Source organism: Corylus avellana, chromosome 6 (genome assembly GCF_965113065.1).
Source record: "Corylus avellana chromosome 6, dhCorAvel1.hap1.2, whole genome shotgun sequence".
NCBI lineage: Eukaryota > Viridiplantae > Streptophyta > Magnoliopsida > Fagales > Betulaceae > Corylus > Corylus avellana.
Window position 1 is genome coordinate 9393560 of NC_142495.1, and position 21357 is coordinate 9414916.

Sequence of the window (21357 nt, forward strand, 5' to 3'; positions counted from 1 at the left end):
GTGACTAGCGGTAGAGCTGCCACCCCTGGCTACCCCCAAACCCTAGGGGTAAGGGGTGGCTTGCAAGCTACACCAATATGCAGCCACCTGTAGCCTCACCGCTAATCACCCATTCAATTATTTATTTATTTATTTTAGATTTGATTTTTTAATTAAATTAATATTTAAAGTGAGGTGAAAAAAAAAAATTGACGTAACAAAACGGTGAGTTTTGAGATTAAATGACTGACGATAAACATTTTGAAGAAAATGTAACAAAAAGGTTTATGATATCTTTTCAATTGACTCAGAGTAAAAATTCAAAAAAACAAAATTTAGGGAAATTTTTTGTTTTCACGCGTAGACTCGTGGATTTATTAGAAGCTTTCCCAACATTTTTTAATACGTAAAGAAATCTTTTTTTTAGATAAGTTTTGCACATTTATTTCTTACTAATTGTGTTTTTTTTTTTTACAAATTTACTATTAGAGATGTAAAATTCATATGTGATGTAAGTTTTATATATTCAATAATAGATTGGTCAAGATAAAAAATTAATTTTTTTTTTTTTTAATAAAAACATTTAATTGATTGTTTGTTTGGTTGTTTGTTGTTAATACACAGTTTTCCAAAAGATGACGTGGCACGCTTGCCGAGCTTGAGTTGGACCAACACCCGAACAATTTGACTGCACAACAAAGAAGAAAGAAGGATCGAAGTGACCGGGGGTGAGCCGGCGTGAGCACTCCGATGCCTAAGTCAGAATGGGAAAGGATACTAGTAATAACTACAGATCTCAAATTATGAGAGTTGTGATTACCTTTGCTTTTGACCATATGACTTGTATTTATAGGCATTGGAGGAAATTTGATTTCCCACTTATCAAGGAATCTTATCCTTTGATATCGGCTGAACAAACATTTGAATGAAAAGATTATGTTTGTTAGTTCTTTCATGATTTAAGCGACTTGAGATCAGAGGATCAATTATAATATCTTTTGAGATATCAGAGTTATTCCCTTTACTGAGACTTACATGTCCTGAGTTATTCTCGGACTTTTTAGTCTCGACTAGAGGTTGCCTCGGATTTGTGGTCTTGGATAACATGAGTAGATCTCGTCTCGGATCACTTGAGTAGGTCTCGGACTTGGGCCTCCTCTGGCTGGGCCCAAGGACTGCTCAATAAATGGTAAGCTAATTCATGACCCAACAGTTACCCCCCAATTTCGAAGTTTGTAGAACTAAAGAAATTTCATGTCTTAATGGAATGAACCGAGGCCAGCTTTTCTTAAGAGAAATTCCAAGACAGTCAACGTCTTTCCGACTCCGTCCCGGATTAATAAGGCGGCAAAATTTGAAATTTAAATTTCAGATTCAAAATTTAAAGTTCAAATCTTGGAGGGTAAATTCAAATTCAAATTTCAAATATTAGAGGGGAAATTTGACTCTCGACATTCCAGGTGTCGGTTGAAATTCCAAGACCTTATCGCTTCATTAATGCTGGCTTTTGAGTACCTTACACGTGTCATCTGCAGGCGGCGTCGGTTGAGCTTCCAAGGCCCCGTCGCTTCATTAAGGCTGGCTTTCAAGTACTTTACACGTGTCATCTGCAGGCGGCGTCGGTTGAGCTTCCGAGACCCTGTCGCTTCTTGGCATATTTAATGCCCTTGCTATCAAGTTGTATCCCTTTAAATAGGCTGTTAGCACCTTATCTTACTCATTCTTCTTCCGTCTCTCCAAAACCTATTTTTCCTTTCTAGTTTTTGCTTCCCCTTTACTGAAAATAACCTATCATCATGTTTGGCGACGAAGGATTAGGTTCTGATGGTCTCGGAGGTAACACTTACCCAGCCTGCTGGCGGTCGGAATTAACTAAGGCTAATGAAGTGAGAATCCGAGAGGAATGTTTCATTCCCAGATCAGTGAAACTTCGATTTGATGAAGAGCAAATGGGCGCTATCGTGCGTGCTGACGTACATGAGGTTTGCTTATACGAGACCATGTTTCGTTCGGGTTTCCGTCTACCTTTCCCAAGGGTAGTGAGAGAGTTACTGAGTCTCATAAATCTGGCTCCGCACCAGATTGTGCCAAATGGCTGGAGAGTTCTATATGCCTGTATTCTGCTCTGGCCACTGGCCCTTGGACCAGACCATTACCTTTCTGCCAGAGAATTTTTGTGGTTCTATCGGCTTCAGAAGAACCCAAAGTGTGAGGGTTTATACAACTTCCAGTCTCGACGGGGGAAGTTTATACACATGGATGGCAAGTATTCCAGTAATCACCGGTGGAAGGCTAAATACTTCTTCGTCACTGGTCAGTGGGAATTTCACCCTACTGAAATTGCTGAAGGTCCAAGGGTACCACGGGAGACGAGTGTTCCTGCCAGAAATGCTCATAAGGAACCTACTCTTAACGAGGACGAACTGAAACGTGTAGACAAAATTGCAGCATGGGCTCAGAGACATGAAGGCTCGATGTTCTACACTAAGTTAATGGAAACGTTTTCTGAAGGAAAGGGTATCGAGGACTTTAATGGAGGCGCTGGCGAAAAAAGAAAGAGACTTGCCTCCGTGGTCGTCCGAGACCCAAGCCTCGCCGCCTCGGGTCCTCCAGCTACCAACACTCGAGGCGCTACCCCCCAGAAATCTCGTCTTGAGAAAGGCAAGGGCAAAATGGTTGAACAGCCCAAGCAGAAAAATATCCCCCTTCAAACAGGCGGGGCTTTAAAAATACGTGGGGATACAGTCCCACCTATGGTTCCCCAGTTTTGGACTACTGGCCCCTTAAAAATGGATGCCAAGGCTAAAAAGCCTAGCACTCCTCCTCGGGCAACCAGAGTTTTGAAGTTGGTTGATGAGCCTGAGGACTTGGAGGTCCCTCAGCCAGAAAAAAAGAAACCAAAGAAGGTGGCTGAAATGAGAGTGCAAGACCAGCTTGCTAACTTTCTAGCTACCAGGAGAAAGGCGGGTCCTAAGCCCGTGGTCAGATCTGCTGCGGAAGTCGAGGCCTTCCTTGCTAACGAGCCCATCTCGGCTCGGCCGCTAAACGCTACACCTTTCGGCTCCGCAGGAGCTGCTGCAGATAATGCTATCCCTATTGGGTCCCTATCATTTCAGCCTCTTGGTTCGAACATCCAACACATTTTGGATGACATAGAACTGGAGGAAAACTCTGAGGCCTCAGTAGGGATGGTTCAGGAGGGGACCAAGGAGCATACTGCCAAGGTTCAGGAAGAAGGAGTAAGGGCGTTATCACCCATCGCTGAAGTCGAGCACATGGATCAGGCTTCAAAGCCTGTCGAGGCCTGTCAGCCGACACCTTCCAATGCTAAGAAGGCCTCCGCTGCCGAGACGGCTTTCAGTGCCGAGAAGGCCTCTGCGGTAAGTGCCGAGACCTCCTCTTCTTCTGAGGCGCTTGTGAGACCAGAGGGGGTAGATTGGACAGTCGGCGGACCCCTTGCTACATTTGGTGGCGACCTGAAGGGCAATCCTTTCCAAGCTTTAGTGGATTTGATTCCTCATGAGGGTCTCATAATGGAATGTGACACCTCTGCTCAGGGCATGACCGAGCAAATGCTCTTCAACCAACTCATCGTAAGTTTTTTGACTTTTACCTTAGTTTGTTTTCCTTGATATGCATATGCTAACTGAATTTTTTACAGGGTTTCATGAGGTCGTTGATACTGTACTGTTATTTTCGGAAGACAGTACAGGGTTCAGCTTCTGAAATAAGTCACCTTAAAGACAAGGTCACTGAATTGGAGGCCAAGAATGCGGAACTGATAAAAGTCACTGTGGCGCAAGACGAGGAGCTGTTAATCTCAGGCCAGGAGCAGTCTAAATTGCTGGCTGAGACCTCTGAGGCTGCTGCGGCTCGGGCAAGGGCTGAATCAAAGGTTAACGATCTGTTGACTGAAATTGAAGGCCTCCGAAATGAAGTGAACCGCCTGCAAGAGGATAACTCTATTGTTAACGAGGACTTCAATCAGTTGGAAGAAACACATGCAGGGGTCTCAGACCAGCAAAAATTGACCCAAAATGAGGTCTCGGATCTGCAGACTCTGGTGGCCAAGACAAATGAAGCCAAGGTGGTGGCCGAGGAGAAGCTCAAATTCTTTAAGGGAAAATACGCCCAAGTAAGGGCTCAGCTGAAGGAGGCTAAAACCCGAGCTGCCGAGTACTTACGTCAACTGTCCTTTGCCTCGTGGGTTCAGAATTCTGCTTGGGCCGACGGGCTCATTCTTGGCTTTGAAAGTTTTCGAGCATGGGCTAAGGACTCAACTCAGATGATAGATCTTAAGAAGGTGAAAGTCGAGGACATTCCTTGTTCGGACGCAGCTATGGCACAACTGGTCAACCTGGGTCAAGAACAAATGCCTGATGCAGCAGGAATAAAAGATTTCTTCTACGATCCCTTTTTAGATCAACAGCATCGAGGCACTGAATCTGCTCCTGATGATACCCATTCTGCCGAGGCCAATACTGCCGAGTCCATCTCTGCCGAGGTCCCTGATGTTACCCCTAAGGAGAGATGATGTAATACCATTTGTATATACCTCTTTGTTAATGAAATGAGTTTTTGGTGTTTGTATAAGTCTCGGGATAACCTTTATTTATTCGTTGCTCAAGGTAGTTAGGAATTTACAATTGTATTTCTCCGAGTTATATCTTGGGGATTTCAACTTATCCTTAGTTATGCTACCTCGTGATAATTGATTGCTACCTCGAGTTAGGTCTCGGAGAGTTTGATTGCTACTTCGAGTTAGGTCTCGGAGAGCTTGATTGCTACTCCGAGTTTAGGTCTCGGAGAGCTTGATTGCTACTCCGAGTTTTAGGTCTCGGAGAGCTTGATTGCGACTTCGAGTTAGGTCTCGGTTATGTTATGTTAAGAGAATGCTCCTTTCGGTTGCATCATTTTAGGACTCGGAAGAGCCTTTTCAGCCGTCTTCTTTTTAGGTCTCGGAGAGCTTGATTGCGACTCCGAGTTAGGTCTCGGTTATGTTATGTTAAGAGAATGCTCCTTTCGGTTGCATCATTTTAGGACTCGGAAGAGCCTTTTCAGCCGTCTTCTCCGAGTCTAATAATTTAATTTGTACATATGTATTTTATATGCTGCATAACTCCGAGATACTTTTATTCATTGAAATCAAAATAATGAAATGACAAATAAATCACATATCACTGCATTTAGACATAATATTTTTTAAGGTGCTCAGCGTTCCAAGGCCTTGGTAGAACCTTACCTTTGGAATTCTCCAAGTGGTATGCTCCTGCTCGTTTGCATTCAACCACCTTATAAGGTCCTTCCCAATTAGGAGCCAGTTTTCCTTCGGTTGGGTCTTTGGTTGCGAGAGTAGCTTTACGTAGGACCATATCTCCAACTTTGAAGGTTCGAGGCTTGACCCTCTTATTGAAATACCGAGTCACTCTTGCCTGATATGCTGCCATAGCCACTTGGGCTTGATCCCGCTTCTCTAGTAGCAAGTCTAAGTGCAGTTGTAAACCTTCGTTGTTAGTCTCGGATTGGAAGGTCTCTACACGATAGCTGTCTGAGCCTACCTCGGCTGGAATGACTGCCTCAGTTCCGAATGCTAAGGCATACGGTGTCTCTTCGGTTGGAATCCTCTTGGTAGTTCGGTATGCCCATAATACTTCTGGAAGATCTTCGGCCCAGTTTCCTTTCCGATCATCCAGCTTCTTCTTCAAGATTTTGAAAATTGTTTTGTTGGTGGCCTCTACCTGCCCATTTGCCTGGGGGTGCCCAGGAGACGAGTAATAGTTCCTTATTCGCAGCTGGGCATACCAGGCTCGGAATGAGTCGCAGTCAAATTGCGTTCCATTATCCGTGATAAAAGCATGGGGAATGCTGTACCAACATATGATGTTCTTCCATAAGAATCGTTCTATTGCTTTGGCTGTGATATTCACTAAGGCTTCAACCTCTGCCCACTTAGTGAAATAGTCTATAGCAACAACCGCGAACCGTACACCTCCCCTGCTCCGAGGCAATGGTCCTATTATATCTACCCCCCATTGGGAGAAGGGCCAAGGCGAAGATATTGCACTCAGGTCTTTAGGAGGTTGATGAGTGATATTCGCGAATCGTTGGCACTTGTCACAATTTCTGACTATATCTGCCGAGTCCCGATTCATGTTGGGCCAATAGAAACCTGCTCGGACTGCTTTATGTGCCAATATTCTGGCTCCGGAATGGCTTCCACAGATCCCTTCATGGATCTCTCTAAGGATATAATTTCATTCATCCTTCGAAACACATTTTAAGAGTGGCAACGTGAAACCCCTTTTGTAAAGGACTTCATTTATCATTGTAAACCTTTCTGCTCTTACCTTCAACCGGATAGCCAGTTTTTTATCTGAAGGAAGTATTCCTCTTTCCAGGTATTCCACGATTTCTAGTTGCCAATTAGGTATGGTCTCGGTTGTCGAGACCGACACAGTCTCGGTAACTGATGACTGTGGAAGAATTTGGATAGGAGTTTCGGCTTCAATCTCTGCCGTTGAGGCCATTCGGGCCAACTGGTCTGCTCTTTCATTCTCTGGTCTCGGAATTTTCACAATGCTAAACTTGTCAAATAAAGCTTGCAAATCCTGCACCTTAGATAAGTATAACTTCATCTTGTCTCCCTTGGCTTCGAATTCCCCTCTGATGTGCCCTACAACAACCTGGGAGTCACTCCGTACTTCGACAAATTTGGCTCCCATTTCAAGAGCTAAACCGAGTCCTGCCAAGACTGCTTCGTACTCGACCTCATTATTCGTTGTCTTGAACTTCAACTTCAATGCACTGCATAATTCTTCCCCATCGGGAGTAATCATTACTATGTCTGCTCCACTACGCTTTCTCGTAGATGATCCATCCACATAAATTACCCAGGTTTCATCACTTGGCCAGATGGTGATGTCTGGCAAATTAGTGAATTCTGGCAGAAAATCAGCCAGTGTTTGGCCCTTGAGAGAATTCCGAGGGAGAAACTCGATATCAAATTCTCCCAGCTCAATAGCCCAGTTAGCTAATCTTCCCGAAAGATCTAGCTTTCTTAATACTTTCTTCAAAGGGTATTCAGTCAACACCCTGATAGTATGAGCTTGGAAGTAGGGTCGGAGCTTCCTGGATGCTATAACCAAGGCGAAAGCCAGTTTTTTCACCTGGGGATATCTTTCTTCAGCGCCCCTCAAAGCTCTACTTGTGAAGTATACAGGCTTTTGAATTCCTTCTTCTTCTCGAATTAATGCAGCACTCACAACCGTTTGGGACACAGCTAAGTACAAATATAGTACCTCCCCAGGTATTGTCTGGCTCAGCAAAGGCGGCCTCATAAGGTATTCTTTCAGCTGTCCGAAGGCTTTTTCGCATTCGTCTGTCCATTCAAAGGCCTTTCGCAAGACTTTGAAAAACGGAAGACACTTGTCGGTCGATCGTGAAATGAACCGATTTAGTGCTGCCACCCTTCCTGTCAATTGCTGAAGTTGTTTTAAGTTTCTCGGAGATTGCATATCCAAGACAGCTTGTATTTTTTCAAGATTGGCTTCTATTCCTCGGCTGGACACCATGTAACCAAGGAACTTCCCTGATGAAACTCCGAATGCACACTTTGAGGGATTCAACTTCATCCCGTACTTCTTCAAGGTTGTGAACACCTCTTGCAAGTCGAGTATGTGGTTCTGTGGCAATACACTCTTAACTAGCATGTCATCGACGTATACTTTCATATTGCGTCCGATCTAGTCTCGGAACATCTTGTTTACCAGCCTCTGGTATGTTGCCCCTGCGTTCTTCAAACCGAATGGCATGACCTTATAACAGTACAAGCCTCGGTCAGTTATGAACGCAGTTTTCTCACGGTCTTCTGGATGCATGTATATCTGGTTATAACCAGAGAAGGCGTCCATGAAGCTGAGTAATCCATATCCAGCTGTTGAATCCACCAATGCATCAATGCGAGGTAATGGAAAACTGTCTTTTGGACAAGCTTTATTGAGGTCAGTGAAATCCACCCACATCCTCCACTTCCCATTGGACTTCTTGACCAATACTACATTAGCCAACCAATCGGGATAATATACTTCTTCAATGAAACGAGCCTTGAGAAGCTTCTCTACTTCTTCTGCTATGGCCACATTCCGTTCAGGGGCGAACTTTCTTCTTTTTTGCTTTACTGGTTTCACACTTGGATCCACATTTAGCTGGTGGAGGATGTCTTCAGGATCAATTCCTGGCATGTCTTCGTGAGTCCATGCAAAAACTTCTAAATTCCTTCTTCGGAAGATGATGAGGCCGTCTCGGATTTTGGGACTGAGCTGCGTCCCAATCTTCAAAGTCTTGTCTCCACTTATTACTTATTACCACATCCTCCAGAGGTTCAGCTGGTTCCCCCTTTGGGTCATTCCTGTTATTCCCACCTACTGTACCAATTACAATAGGAGTCGGATCCGAGACCCTCTTGAGAGACGTATTGTAACATCTTCTCGCCTGAGTTTGATCTCTCTTCACTTCTCCGACTCCTTCTTCTGTCGGGAACTTCATCATCAAGTGGTATGTCGAAGTTACAGCCTTTAACTTATTCAAAGCAGGTCTACCGACGATGGCATTGTAGGAACCTGGTCGGTCAATAACCAAAAAATCTACCATCACAGTTTTTTGCTTAGGTGTTGTTCATGCCGTTACAGGGAGTGAAATAAGACCAATCGACTGGACCTGCTCTCCTGCAAATCCAACCAGGGGAGAGCTAAATGGTGTGACCCTGTCACGATCGATACCCATTTGCTTAAAAACTGGCCAGTACAGTATATCAGCCGAGCTTCCATTGTCCACCAGAATTCTGTGGATCATATGGTTGGCCACTGTTACAGTTACTACTAGCGGATCATCATGGGGCTGCATTACCCCCCTAGCGTCCTCTTCAGAGAAAGAAAGGATCACTGAATTCTTTTTTCCAACTTTGAACGGTCTCTGCACTGTAAAGACTTCCTCGGCATGTGTCTTCCTAGCATGGGCTTTCCTGGCCGAATTAGACTGTCCTCCACCAGCTATTCCTCCGGCAATTGTATGGATTTCTCCCACTACTCCTTGATCCCGAGGGGGTCTCGGATCTTCTCTAGGACCATTATCCCGATCACGTCTCGGCTCCCGTGCCCTTTCAGCTCGGTTTCCGTCTAATAGGAGAGGTTGTTGGTGCACCGCGCCTTGGTTCCTTTCCCCTGCTAGGAATCTTACTAGCCTTCCATTTCTAATGAAAGTTTCGATTTCCTGCCGCAAGGTTATGCAGTCTTCCGTCAAATGTCCATGATCATTGTGGTACTCGCAGAACTTCGTCCGATCTCGCTTCCTCGGATCACCCCGCAACTTACTTGGCCACCTGAAAGCTGGGTCTCTTCTGATTTCCATAAACACTTCGTTGACCCTGGTATTTAAAGGTGTGAACCTTCGATCTTCACGTCGCCGGGGTTCTGTCTTTGGGACTGATGGTACAGTCTTCTTTACTACTCTCTTCTGAAACCTTTCTTCCTTCGGAGCGGATGCTATATGTGGCTCCTTTTTGGCGTCCTCTTCCTTTTTGGCGTCCTCCTTCTCCCGGTCTTCTTCCTCCTGACCTTTCGTGAGAGCCTTAATCATTTCCTCCTGATTAATATACTATTCTGTTTTGGCGATAAACTCGGGAAGAGTTATTTCTGTAGAACTTTTTGATACTTCGGCCATTAGAGGCCCGTTTGGCCTGACTCCATGCCATAATGGGGATAATACCGTTTGATCCCCCGGATTGTCCACTAACAATTTTTCTTTATTGAACCTATGCATGAAATCCTTCAGGCTTTCTTCCTTCCCTTGACGCAATGACAATAAGCAAGCCGAGTGCTTCCTCCTCTTCTTGGTAGCCAGGAATTGGCTCAAAAAGAGACTTCTAAGTTCTTTGAAACTATCTATCGACTTGGCAGGCAATCTGGCAAACCAGTCCTGAGCAACTCCTTCCAGAGTGAGAGGAAAGGTTCTGCATGCTATTTCATCTGGAAACTTATGAAGGGAAAAGTGAACACGGACGCTTTCCATATGTTCAGAAGGGTCGCCACTACCATTAAACTCCTTGACGCGAGGCATCTTGAAGTTTTCAGGCAAAGGGAAACTTAACACTCGGTCAGTGAAAGGCAGATTGGTGTTATCCATAAGCCCCGAAGCAGGGGTTTTTCCATCCTTTTCAGCCAGCCTGCGAGTTAGTTCTTCGTACTTCTTCTTTAAATCTTCCATGTCAGCACTCATCTGGGCCTCATTTCGCCCCTGAAATTGCTCCCTTCGAGGCCTAGTATGCTGAGACCTCTCTGGGTTCTGCTGCTCACGATGCTCCTCATTCTGGACAGTAGTATGATGGCTAGCTTGGACTGAACTTGCTTCCTCATCGCGATGGGAACATGCAGTTCGCTTCCCATCACAAATCTCCCTTCGCCTTTCCCTCTCACGCCGTTCTTCACGCCTTCGTGCTCGCTCTTGATCCCTCTGGCTATTACGGCCCTCAGCAGCTGTGAGCCTTACAGCCAGGTCTTCATTCTGCTTTTTCAGAACCTTCATGGATTCAGACATCTGCTTCATGAATTCGGCTAGATCGGATGGTGGTGGTACGTTGGAGGCTGCAGCAGTGGAACGGGTAGTCACCATTTTAGATTAGTAGAGAACTGATGAAAATCGAAATTCCCACAGACGGCGCCAAACTGTTGATACACAGTTTTCCAAAAGATGACGTGGCACGCTTGCCGAGCTTGAGTTGGACCAACACCCGAACAATTTGACTGCACAACAAAGAAGAAAGAAGGATCGAAGTGACCGGGGGTGAGCCGGCGTGAGCACTCCGATGCCTAAGTCAGAATGGGAAAGGATACTAGTAACAACTACAGAGCTCAAATTATGAGAGTTGTGATTACCTTTGCTTTTGACCATATGACTTGTATTTATAGGCATTGGAGGAAATTTGATTTCCCACTTATCAAGGAATCTTATCTTTTGATATCGGCTGAACAAACATTTGAATGAAAAGATTATGTTTGTTAGTTCTTCCATGATTTAAGCGACTTGAGATCAGAGGATCAATTATAATATCTTTTGAGATATCAGAGTTATTCCCTTTACTGAGACTTACATGTCCTGAGTTATTCTCGAACTTTTTAGTCTCGGCTAGAGGTTGCCTCGAATTTGTGGTTTTGGATAACATGAGTAGATCTCGTCTCGGATCACTTGAGTAGGTCTCAGACTTGGGCCTTTTGAGTAGGTCTCGGACTTGGGCCTCCTCTAGCTGTGTCTAGCTGGGCCCAAGGACTGCTCAATAAATGGTAAGCTAATTCATGACCCAACATTTGTTTTTTTTTTTTTAAAGCTTGCGTTTGTCTGTCAGTCAGACAGTGCCGTTTATTTTTTTGGTAGGAGTTGTCTGTCAGTGCCGTTGCCTTCAAGTAAAAGCAACAAGAGATTATGCACGTAAAGCAACAAGTTAAAGAAGATTACAAAAGGAAGAGTGAAAAATAAAAATCCGGCCTTTTAATATACAGATTGGGAGTTGTCGGGAACTGTGAAGCCGAGCAGAGAATCAGTGCTCAACAGGATTTGGGTTTGGATTGAAAGCTCTCAGATTTGTTCGCGCCAACGACTAGGGAATTTCAAATTCTCCCGAGAAAACCTTTTCCCGGAAAGTATTTGTAACGGTAAGATTATTTGTTTATGGACTCCATCACATCCTCCGCTCTCGAGGAAATCTGTTTCCACGGCAAAACCGGCCTCTCTCTCGCGACCCTCTGGAGCAAACTCAACCCTTATCTGTCCTCTTCAAACCTCGACCTTTCCCCGGGCGTCAAGAAAGCCATATGGGCCGGACTCCTCCGCGTCCCGACGCTTCGGTTTCAGGCCGGAAACGTCTCTTACAGCGCCGGTGACCCTCTGATTCAGTCCTTGGAAGACGCCGAGAAGTTGGACGTGAATATCGCCGCTGAAGACCGTCTAAGGGACAACTTTCTGGGCCTCTATAACGTCCAGGCCGCCAATGCCGACATTCCTCTGAACCAACGGCGCGCTCTAGAGCGCATTGCCATCTCTAGGTTCCTCCTCTTCGATATCATTTTTGTAGTTTTCTTTCGCTTATCCCAAAAATTAAGTTTATAGGAGAGTGTAAATTTACTAATTTAGTTAATAATATTCTTGTGAATGCTTTTCTGTAATTTTTTTATTTTTTTTTTATTTTTTTTTTTTATGCAAAATAGATAATCAAAACTACTTTATTTAGTTTAGTTGATGAGTTTTAAAATACACCATGTATCCGATTATCAATTTTTTTATCTATATCATTTAAATTTTATTTTATTTTTTATAAGGATCATAGTTTTCTTAAAAATTCTATTTTTAAACTTTTTGAAAAAAAAAAAAAAAAAAAGACGTGGAAAAAGAAATAGTAGGAGAAAATAAAATGGCTCATGTGAATAGTGCCGTTAGATGTAGCATTTTTTTTTTTTTTTGTGGCTAATCCAATAAAATATTTATTTTGCATTTTTTTTCTTCTAATTTAATGTAGAATTTTTTTATAAATCTGATTAGCTATTTTAAATGAAAGTACATTTTGTCTCTTCATTGTAAATACTCTTAATAAGTGAGTTACTTAATTAAAATGAGAAGTAAATTTATTCCAAAAGTTTAAATTTAGTCATTTAATTAATAAAATAAAGTACTGCTTAATCTTTTGAACATGGCTTTCTCACAAAAAGTGCACCATTCTCGACTAGAATACTTTGAAGGACAAAAATTTGCAATTTATATGGTGAAATATGGCAAAAGTTTTTTGAGTTTGTGGTTTTGGTAGTTCTATTTTCTTATTGTCATGGACATTTAGATGCACTTGTTTTGAAATGGGTGTTTGCAGAACGAAGGGAATAACACAATGGCAGCTTAGTAAGGAATTGGGCATGGAAGCGAACTACTTTGCTTATGTGGTGAAGAGTCTTGAAAATAGAGGGTTGATTGTGAAGGAATCAGCAGTTGTGAGGACAAAGGAAGCTTGCAATGCAGGGGACATGAACAACAGCTCAATAGTGTGCACTAACTTAATACACTTGAATCGCTATGCAAAGCAGTTGGGTTCTCGACAAAAAATTGAGACTACAAAAGAAGAAGAGGCTTCAAATGTTTTTAAGAATTCAGAGGAAAGTGCTGAAAGTGGAGATGGGTTTGACAGAGGATATGTTAAAGCCGACGTGCTTGTAGAGGATGATCTACCAGCATTGAAAGTTGTTTGTGATAAACTTGAAGAAGCAGATAACAAGGTTCTTGTTGTCTCAGAAATTAAACAGGATCTTGGTTATGAAAGAACTTCTTCGGGGCATAAAGCTTGGAAAAAAGTAAAACATATATATTAGTTTTATCCACTCTGCATATTCGTTCTGTTTTTTTTTTTTTGGTTGCTCATTTCTGATTGTCTTCATGATATTCTTCCCTGCATAACTTTCTGCCAGATTTATCGCAAGTTAAAAGATGCTCATATTGTGGAGAAGTGCAAGGCTAAAGTGAATGGTAAGGTGAGTCTGAGATTTTTCTTTTGAAAATAAGTTTGTGCTTGATTTTGTATTTCAGTATTAATTGTCTTAAATTTTGAATATAAGTTCTGAATTGATTCATTCTTTCAGAAAGTAGTTCATGCATCCCTTTATCTGAATATAATGTCGTCTCTTATTGTTTATTTTGAACATTATTGTCGCCATGTGCCAAATTCTTTACGATCAAATGAGAAAAATAGGATTAGGATCACCAATGTATCTTTATGGTTCTTGTTGACTATGTATAGTAGAAAAAGTTCATTTGAACTGATTTTGAGGTGAGCTTCAATTGAATCAATGTCTTTCTTATTTCCACTGCATGGCAGTGCCAAATCTTTTATTAGATAATTTGCTCCCTTTTAACACAATTAAGCATGTAAATAGCCATGGATTGATACTACCTGACCACTCCTTTGTCCTTTATCTTATGATGTTCTCCAAATCATATGTATTTGGTTTGGTAAAATTGTAAAGGAGAGACTACTTGCACAAAGTGATAGTCGCCATTTTATTACTGAAGTTATCTTCTTACGTTTTTTTTTTTTTCCTCTTTCTATCCATATATTTATATTTCAATTGGTTCTGAATGAAGTTTGGGTTTTTAGTGTCACTTGCTTTTCATTGTTGGCATCCACTCTGAAGTTAGTATTGTTTTATTTGTTTTATCAGTCTTCGCTAGTTGCTTGCTTTCTTTCCTCCCATTTTCCATGGCATGCATAACTCATGAATTATATTGTCCATTAGACCTAATTTTTGTAAGAGAATGGTTCTTGCTAGCATAATGTTTGTCAATATATGATATGATTATTATGTTAGATTTTTTTTTTTTTTTCTGAGCAATTGTCATTTATGTATGATTAGCAAGTTATATGACATGCACTATTTCATTCAGACCAAAAAGGAAACCAGAAAAATATATATATGGCATATGATGTACATGCAAGATACATCATTAAAAAAAAAAAAAAAAAAAAGAGACCATTTCAAGCTTTTGAATAAGCTCTGTATCAGCCTCTTTTTCTGTTAGAAATGTATGTAATCAAGTGCTTCTCAAGTGTAATGCATAAAATACTTTTTTATTTATCATGAATGAAGGTTATTTCTTCTGCAGAGGAAATCCTGTTCTTGTTCATGGGATGATATGTTTCTGCTTTTGTCAGGTTGAGCAGTGCCTACGTTTGCTAAGGAAGTTTCCACCAAAGAATTTTAAAGAACAAACAGTGAAGTCTGGAAGAAGAAGTCAAATTACCGATCAGCTTTTAGAGATTCCCATTGATCATCAAATGTATGATATGATTGATGTTAAAGGATCTGAAGGGTTGCTTTTTAAGGAGGTATGTGCTTATATAATCATTTTGGTGCTGTTCCCAAGCACTAGAATAGCTTTTTTTTCTTCCTTTCTTTTGTTTTTTTAGCATTTCCCTTCTGAATTTTTACGTTCTTTAAATGTTTGATTCTCCTCTTCTTCCCACATCCCAGAAGTTTTACATTCTTTACAGTCTTTGCTTAGTCACATTTAAGTCCCTCAAGAATAATCCAATTTAATTATATGATGCCTAATAAGTGGTGTTATATGGGGACTTTTATGCTGAAGTTGAAGGTGAAGAGAAAATTGAAAATTGAACACTAACATATCAGCTATGTCCGTTGTGCCTAAAAGTTTTGTGATAAGATAAATCTGCCACCTAGAGATGCACCCATAAGCGACATTAATGTTAAGGTTGATATGAACTAGGGTTTATAAAGCCATGTATGAATTCTCACTAAATGAAGACAGCACTAATATCTCAACAAACTTGGTAATTGAACCAGTGTGTGTTTGTTCAACTTTCTTGTATTAATCATATTGCAACACATAGCTTTTAGGACCTTGTTTTGGTATGATACACTCTAGCAAATGCATATATGCTGCTTCCAAGTTTTAATTCTTTTGTGTAATCATATTTCCTGCAAACAGGCATGCAAGAGGCTCGGAATCAGTAACAAAGAGAATCAGTCTCTGGTTAGTATGATGGCATATAGGTTTGGAATGCATTTGCAGGCTGAGATTCATAGTAAAACAAAGGCATATCGAATTTGGACGGCCAGGAATTTCAACAGTAAATCATCTAATGCATTTCCAAGAAAATCAAAATCAGTCACTTCTGAAAATAAAGTAGATAATCTAGATATTCCTAACAGTCTTTCGACGTCTGAAAGTGATATTGCTACCCCAGCAAAAATGAATGACAGTGAAATTACTACAGAACCTTCTTGTGGTTCCAACCCGCAACAGATACTCCATGAACCAAGAGACACAGTTCCTGATGCTAAACATGATTCAGTTGGTATGGAAATGGAAAGAAATGCTCCATCAGAGACAGCACCTACTGATTCCTTGAAGCCATTTAAATCCAGATCATATCAGAGATATCCATGTTTATCTTTGACTGTTGATGGTGCCCAGAGGGAGCAGAGGATACTCGAACGGTTACAGGTGTTTGGCATCATCCACTTCTCTAAAGGCTTATGCCATGAGAATAAAATTTATTTCTTCTTTCTACTGTCATATATTTTAATTACTGATCCACTATTCTATTTCTATTGTGCAGAATGAGAAGTTCATTTTAAAAGCTGAGCTGCATAGATGGCTCATGAGTCTTGAGAAGGACAAGTGCACAACAATCGACAGGAAGACCCTTCGTCGAATGTTAGACAAGCTTCAGCAGCAAGGACACTGCAAATGCATAACCATAAATGTCCCTCTGGTCACAAACTCTGACAGTACTCGTACTGCTCATGTGGTTTTGCACCCAGCTGTTACTTTGTCTCCCGAACTACATGAAGAAATTTATGATAAACTGAGATTTTTTAAGAGGCAAAGCCATAGCAAGGCCTATTCTAGGTGGAAGAGCAAATCAGTTCCTGAACTGAATGGTGTCCAGAGAAATCAACAATTTATTAGATTTCAGGAGGGTTTAAAAGGTAATAGGGATGAATGTGCTTCAACTTTTCAGAAAAAGAAGAAATCTTCAGAAGGAGGGTTAGTAAAAGGTACAAGAGTTGATGATGAAACTGGACAGCTGGGCTCACAGAGGCTACCTGACACTGTTAATAAATTTGCAGAAGATCAACATGTTTCTGTTGCTTCTAATGGAGTGCATAAGCATTTGCAATCACATAAGGAGGATGATTATCCAGAAAATGTGGAAGAGCACACTCCAAATGAAGATGATGAGAAATATAACTCCTTGACTAACCATTGTGCTTTTTCAGAGAAGCTACAATTTCGAAGAAGATTTCATTGGACAGAAGAAGCAGACAGGTAAATAATAGGTGAATAAATTGTTATTCATAGACCAGATGGACAATTTATCAAGAATCATAATATTACAGTTAATCAAATAAAATTATCTTGAGTGTCATGGGATCCTCAACACGATGGCCCTTGTAAGATATCTTTGACCCCTAGAAAATAAGCCTAGCATTGATCATCAAATGTATGATAGTATCCTCAAAAAGTAAGTACCTCGTAGTTTCCTTGAAAGATCCTTGCCTTCATTTGTGCATGCCTATGGCATTTACTTTTATGCATTTGGTGATTGTCTTTAACATAAACTAACATCTTCATCTCAGGAAATTAATAATCCAATATGTGAAACAGCGTGTAGTGCTTGGGCCAAAAATTCAACATGCATGTTGGGCGTCACTTCCTGACCTGCCAGCACCTCCAGGTAGTTGCCTCAAAAGAATGGCATCACTGAACAAAAACGAAGCATTTCAAAAAGCTCTAATGAGACTCTGTAACATAGTCGGTGGATGGTATGTGAAGCACCTGGAAAAAACCCAAAACAGGTCATTAGAAGATAATGATCGCCAACCACTTCTGCAAAGTTCATCAGGGGAAGGTCTCAAGGGAAATTGCTTCAGTGGCTTTGCACTTACTAAAGAAACAGTTTTTGAGGTAAGACGACAGGATGATTTCACCGAGGAACGTATTAAGAGAGCCTTTGATGAGGTCCTTTGGTGCAAGCACATGGCTACTTTGGAGGCCCGAAAAAAAGCAGGATCTGTCTTCGAGGGGCCAGATAGAAATATGGATTCTAAAGGATATGTATGGTCTCAACTTATGTAGATTTTCATTGAACATATGTGTATGTGGAAACAGCCTTGGAGTTTACTAAATTAGTAATCTCTGGCCTGTCTTAGGCTTCTAAATTCAATTTAAGATCCCGCGTATCTGGTCTTTGGTCCTTTAATATTATTTTGCTCCCTTTTTTTCTTTTATCTTCCTCGTTATTTCCTTAGATGTCTGTTCATCTAATATTGTGTTATATGAAGTTTTCTCTAACTAGATTTTTCTTTACTGTTTGGCAGGCTGGTGGTAAGGCTAGTCAGCATTCTAAAAATCAAATTCCAGAGGGTACTGGAGATAGGGCTACTAAATTCTCTAATTGGCTCCATGAAAAAGGGAAATATCTTATGGGAGGGATTGGTCTTACTGCAGATTTACAGTGTGGAGACATTTTCCATTTATTTGCTCTAGTTTCTTCAGGTGAACTCTCCATTTATCCATTCTTGCCAGAAAATGGGGTTGGTGAAGCTGATGACTTGAGAAGCAAGAAACAGAGAATTGATGACAATGAATTCTTTGATGGCAATAAGTTTAACAAAAATCAATCCTTAGAAGAAGTTGAAGAAGGTGAAGGTGAAGTGTCCTTTTCTCCATGCTTGCCTAATGAATGCTGTGTAACTGTTGAGAACAAATCCACTGATGGAGAAGGAGGTGAACTGTCCTGTCCATGCTCGCCAGATGAAGTTGATGTAGAGGGCAAAGACCTGAGAAAAATGAAGCGTAAAATTGATAACAATGAATGTTTTCATGTTAGTGAGGGTAAGAAACTGAAATCCATGAAAGGAGGTTACTATGAATTTCGCAGAGAAAAAGGTTTTCCGAGTATCATGTTATATGTACATAGTGCACCAATTACAAGAACCAATGTTGTTGGAGTAGGATCGTTCAATAATGGGGAGAGCTGTAATGATGAACTTGTTGCTGATGGGAGTGATAATTGTTTGACTTCAATGGCTGGTCTTCATCAAGATCCTGAACCTCCTTCATTGACAAAGTCCCCAGGGAGGAATGATGATGCTAATTTGATCCTCCAGCCAAAAGATCATGCTAATTTTGGTGCTGATTCACAGCCAAATCCATTGATATTGCCATGGAAAAATGGAGATGAGACCATCAACAGTATCATCTACAAGGGACTTATAAGCACTGTTCTCCGTACTGTGATGCAAAATCCTGGGATATTAGAGGTACATGTTTTTTCATATGTTATTTGAATTTCATGTAGAACTATTTCCTTGTTTGCAAAACCTTGCTTATGCAACACCCTGTGGGCTCTCAGATAGCAAACAAAGTAATTGATGGGGCCTAAGTGGCAGAACCTTTAATTTTAAAATTTTTAGGATAATTTTTGTACAACTTATAAAATAACTTCTTATTTTTTTTGTGTGTGTGTGTGTTAGACTTATTTCACTTTTTAAAGAGAATGAGAGATACTTCACATATTTTCTCACCTTTGTTTTACCTCATTATTTGGTTAGGATGATATCATACACCAGATGGATGGATTGACCCCCCAGGTATGTTATTTATATATCATATCTAACGATATACTTATCTTGAAATTATTAGGCCTAAGGGACGGAGGGAGGGGATTGGCATAGGCTATGGCCCCAACGCACACACCACCACCACCCCCCCCCCCCCCCCCCCCCCCCAAAGTTCTAAGAACAACAAATTTATAAGGGGGGAAAAAAAAAATTATAAGGTACTGGTATTTAGCAGCAAAATCTTCTAAAAGATTGATGCTCATTGTGTGGTAAATGACTTGTTGTTGGGGAAATAATATTCACAATCAGATAAATAAAATATTTCCCTACTTGATTTCATTTGTTTTCCAAATTGGGTTGTCAATTAACTTGCTTGGACCTGTTGTCTAGCTGGTTTATTGGCCATTAATAATTAGAGGTGTCACAACTCATAGCTGCAAAATTTTCGTCTTGATGACAGATAAGAAGGAAAATAAATTTTTTCTTTCTTTTTCCATATGTATTAGTTTAAAAAAGTTGTTGGAGCCTAAATAGTTATTAGGAAAAACTTTATAAAACCCTCCCTTAATTTTCACTCGTTTTGACACTACTCCTTCAAAGTTAAAAAACTCTCAATTAAAGGTATCAAACTTTTAATTTCTTTCAATTACCCTATTTTGTTAGAATTTTCTGTTAAATATTGCCAAAATTCTAAAAATACCAATTTTTTTATTAAAAAAATAAAAAAATATTGTAAAGATGTAAAAATATTACAATTTTTTTTTATATATAAAAAATAAACGCATGGATCTTTACAATTTCTTATTTTATAATAAAAAATATGGGTATTTTGAGAATTTTAACAATATTTAACGGAAAATCCTAACATAATGGGATAATTGAAAGTTCAATACTTTTTTAATTGAGAGTTTTTGAACTTTGGAGGAGTGATTTCAAAAGGCGTTGAAGTTCATGGGGGTTTTCTGAAGTTTTCCTAATTATCTTGTAAGTTGTTTTGCAGGATGAATCTGGTGATATATAATTATAAGCAGTAAAATACTTATGCTTCTTCATAAATTCTTGTAGAGCTGTAGAAAGGTGTTAGAGTTAATGACTCTTGATAAACACCTGATTGTCAAGAAAATGTTCCAAACTTCATCCACTGGGCCCCCTGCCATTCTGGGAACACTCCTCGGGAATCACTTGAGAAAATCAAAGTTGATTTGCAGTAAGCATTTCTTTGCCAATCCTCTGAGCACAACCTTGCTGTAGGGCCTTTTCAGCTTTGTTCATGGAGTCCTAGTTATCGGCCAGCCTCAGTCATGGGGGTTTTTGATGTTACACTTGAGGATTGATGTAAAGAAAATATTCGACTTTCTCTAGAATGTATATGGTACCAAACCTTTGGAACTTAATGTGTATTTTCTCTAGGTTAGGAATTTTCTTTTCTAATATTTGTACCCAACTTATGAAACTTTTGTATTTCAAATATTGGTCAATGGTCAATGATGAATTAAGGCCCATTTTGTTCATGGGTAGAATGTTTGTTGTTGGAAAACGACATTTTTTGGCGTTTAGCTCATACAAAAAATTAGCAAATATTTTTTATATTTTTAAATGGGGAATGTTAGGTGTTTTCCTGGTGTCCTCCTAGTCTTAGGTAAATATTATTTTCTAAAAAGAAAGTGACCCTTATTTATTTAACTTGGTTTTTATAAAATAATATCCACCTAAGACCAAAATAATATCAGGAGAGCACTTAGCATTTTCTTTTTCGGTCATATAATCTGAAGAGGTGCGAGAAAGAGAGAAACAGTGAAGAGGAACTGCAAAAGAATAGTGAAAATAGAAGGCTTTTCGAAAGTTGGATAAAAATTCAATGTAATCTGCTCAACTCATATTGTTTGCAATTTGGGCAAACACTTATGAGAAGGACATTGTGGGGTTCACATGCCCAGGTAGGTGGGCGGACATCCCAAGATCTACTTAGGCAAATTAAATAGGCCCTATAAGAGATTCTCTTACAATAGCCTAAAAGGTCTTTAGTAATCGAGCTTTCGAATGCACATAAAACTAACATCATTGAATTTTTGAGGGGCAAAATGTTTGGATAATACTGTCCTCTTAAATTCACTAACTAGACCCTCTTCATTTCATTTGAAATTGAGGATATGTTTCCATCATTGAAATGATAACTTCTCCTCAATGATTAATTTACTAA

The 21357-nt window shown here is 40.4% G+C and overlaps 2 protein-coding genes across 2 annotated transcripts; one reads left to right on the forward strand and one right to left on the reverse strand.

The window, feature by feature from the left end:
• Positions 1 to 8652: 8652 nt before the first annotated feature.
• Positions 8653 to 9612, reverse strand: LOC148584842 (uncharacterized). Its single transcript, XM_088517523.1, has one exon. The coding sequence runs from the start codon at positions 9610 to 9612 to the stop codon at positions 8653 to 8655; it is 960 nt and encodes a 319-aa protein (XP_088373649.1).
• A 1954-nt stretch (positions 9613 to 11566) lies between these two features.
• Positions 11567 to 20653, forward strand: LOC132188173 (uncharacterized). Its single transcript, XM_059602576.2, has 10 exons — positions 11567 to 12071; positions 12887 to 13361; positions 13476 to 13538; positions 14717 to 14890; positions 15514 to 16032; positions 16148 to 16860; positions 17172 to 17649; positions 17913 to 18857; positions 19149 to 19187; positions 20223 to 20653. The coding sequence occupies exons 1-10, from the start codon at positions 11698 to 11700 to the stop codon at positions 20406 to 20408; spliced, it is 3966 nt and encodes a 1321-aa protein (XP_059458559.2). The 5' UTR covers positions 11567 to 11697; the 3' UTR covers positions 20409 to 20653.
• The last annotated feature ends 704 nt before the right edge of the window (positions 20654 to 21357 follow it).

Bases quoted from the DNA above. Each gene is read 5' to 3' on its own strand.
- LOC148584842 (XM_088517523.1), bottom strand. From the start codon at position 9,612: ATGATTAAGGCTCTCACGAAAGGTCAGGAGGAAGAAGACCGGGAGAAG.
- LOC132188173 (XM_059602576.2), top strand. From the start codon at position 11,698: ATGGACTCCATCACATCCTCCGCTCTCGAGGAAATCTGTTTCCACGGC. The intron at 16,861-17,171 runs GTAAATAATAGG...TCTTCATCTCAG, and splicing joins TGGACAGAAGAAGCAGACAG to GAAATTAATAATCCAATATG. The intron at 18,858-19,148 runs GTACATGTTTTT...TTATTTGGTTAG, and splicing joins AAAATCCTGGGATATTAGAG to GATGATATCATACACCAGAT.